Raw genomic sequence first — 2133 nt, forward strand, 5'->3', positions numbered from 1 at the left:
ATATAATTTTTTTACATAAAACAATTCTTCTAATTATTCTGCGTATAAAAAAATATTAAATTAGATACCAAAATTTACGAGATATGTTATACTTTATTCTGGCACATATATCGATACGAAATATTAAATACTTCATAATATATCAATCTCTTTTATAATCCTTAATGCTTTTACGAACAGAATAATGAGATGAATTGCAATAGTGTAAACAAAATTCATAGTTGCTTTAAAAAACATATGTAGATAATTTTTTAAATAAGTAACTATGAATTTTCTTTACACTAACTTTACACTTCATCTCATTATTCTGTTCATAAAAGTATTAAGATACGATTATAAACAAATTTAATAGTTTAATTTACGAAATATTTAATATTTCATATCAATATGTGTGAGAACAAAGTATAAAATATCGAAAAAGTTCCGTTAGCACACACCTCGATAGCATACATCCATTCACATCAGCCAGTGCTTAGTAATTTTTCACTGCTTTACTAATGAAAATATTTTATTTTAAATTGGCCAATCAGCTATGTATGTTATCGGATCTTTCTCTAAAATGTCTTGTAGACTATTGATTTTTTATTATCTCTATCTTAATACTTTTATATGCAAAATAAATAAAGAAATCTCATATTATATAAAAAAACTATATAATTTAATTTAAAAAAATAAAAATCACCTTGAAATCTTGGAGGTACGTCTATCTACGGAGAATCTGTGATCATTAAAAGATATCCCTCTCGAAACAAAGTAAGTATCACTTGAAACATTTTTTGGAACAACGAACAATTTGGGAGATAATTACTTCCAAAAGCTACAAATAGAATACCTTGCATATGTTTAAAAGTCTATTTTTAATTTAACGTATTTTTATAAATTACATTGTGACATTTATTATTTCATAGGAATGCAGCAAAAGAACACAAAAGAGAAATCCGTAATATACATTTACGCACGATAAAATCTAAAGTAATTTCTGAATTAGAAAAATCTATAATCACAATGTTACGTGATATTCGCCGCAAAGCGGCGAATGTTAATTTAGCCAAAGACAAATTTAATTATTTCACTGAAGAGCAATATATGATGAACAAAGATAATGCTAAAATTCTAGCGCACAAATGTGAGATGCGCATGAACTATATAGAAGTATTACTTTACTGCGAAAAAGAAAAACTCAATATTGAAGAGAATCGGAAGAGATGGGTATCTAACCAATTGCAAGAACAATTGCAAGTTTTATACGATATTAAACATGTGTTAAAAAAATTCAAAAATAAAAAATAAATGATCATGAACAATAAAAATGAAATTTAAAAGAATTTAAGTAAGATCTCTAAAAGATGACTAAAATGAAGTGTAACAAAATAAACCAAAATCGAATAAGAAATAAAAAATTATGAAAGCAAATAGAGAGAGAGAGAGAGAGAGTTTTAAACATATATACATATATATTTACGAAACTAATAAATCATAAAATTAGTAATTTATCAATTATTATATCAATTATTTAATTTACTAATTATTATCAATTATTTATTCACATATATTAACGAATTCAGTCACTTGTACTATGCTATTAGTGCGTACTAAAAGTTACTATACTCTGAAATTAGCAAAGTTAAATGTAAATTTAATATATACATTTTTTAAATAATTAATGATCTACTAATGATATTATCACGTTATTTAAAATATACATGTATCATTTCGTCAAAGTTGATTATATTATATTACAATGAGATATTTTAAATAAAACAGCTTTCAATATGCACTGGTCAATGTAGTGCGAGAATGATCGAATTCACCATTAATCACTTAATTTTAAGTTATTCGAACTTTCATAAGACCGATCGTCTTTAATATTATCTCGTTAGTACTTTTTTCTTTCTTTCTGTCTTTGAGATTATATAAGATTTATATAATTATTCCTATTTATATAGCTATTAAATTCTCTTTATTGTAAATTACATAGTTCTCTTATAAACTATATAATGTTTCAAATCAAATTTAGTTTATGATCCGGCTTCACAAATTTTTTCATTTTTGCTTTGTCCCGTTTCCTAAAAAAAGAATATTATAATATAATAAAAAACGTTTATGATATATATATATATATATATATATATA

The 2133-nt window shown here is 23.8% G+C and overlaps 1 protein-coding gene across 4 annotated transcripts in view; it reads right to left on the reverse strand.

Moving 5' to 3' along the window:
- Positions 1-2002: 2002 nt before the first annotated feature.
- LOC108687740 (uncharacterized protein CG1785) overlaps positions 2003-2133 on the reverse strand; it is a 4061-nt gene continuing 3930 nt past the window's right edge. For all 4 annotated transcript variants that reach the window (XM_018193672.1, XM_018193671.1, XM_018193673.1 and 1 more), the window contains one exon: positions 2003-2066. In XM_018193672.1, the coding sequence (XP_018049161.1) occupies positions 2003-2066 (64 nt within the window). The remainder of the gene's footprint in view (positions 2067-2133) is intronic.

Source organism: Atta colombica, unplaced genomic scaffold (assembly GCF_001594045.1).
Source record: "Atta colombica isolate Treedump-2 unplaced genomic scaffold, Acol1.0 scaffold215, whole genome shotgun sequence".
NCBI lineage: Eukaryota > Metazoa > Arthropoda > Insecta > Hymenoptera > Formicidae > Atta > Atta colombica.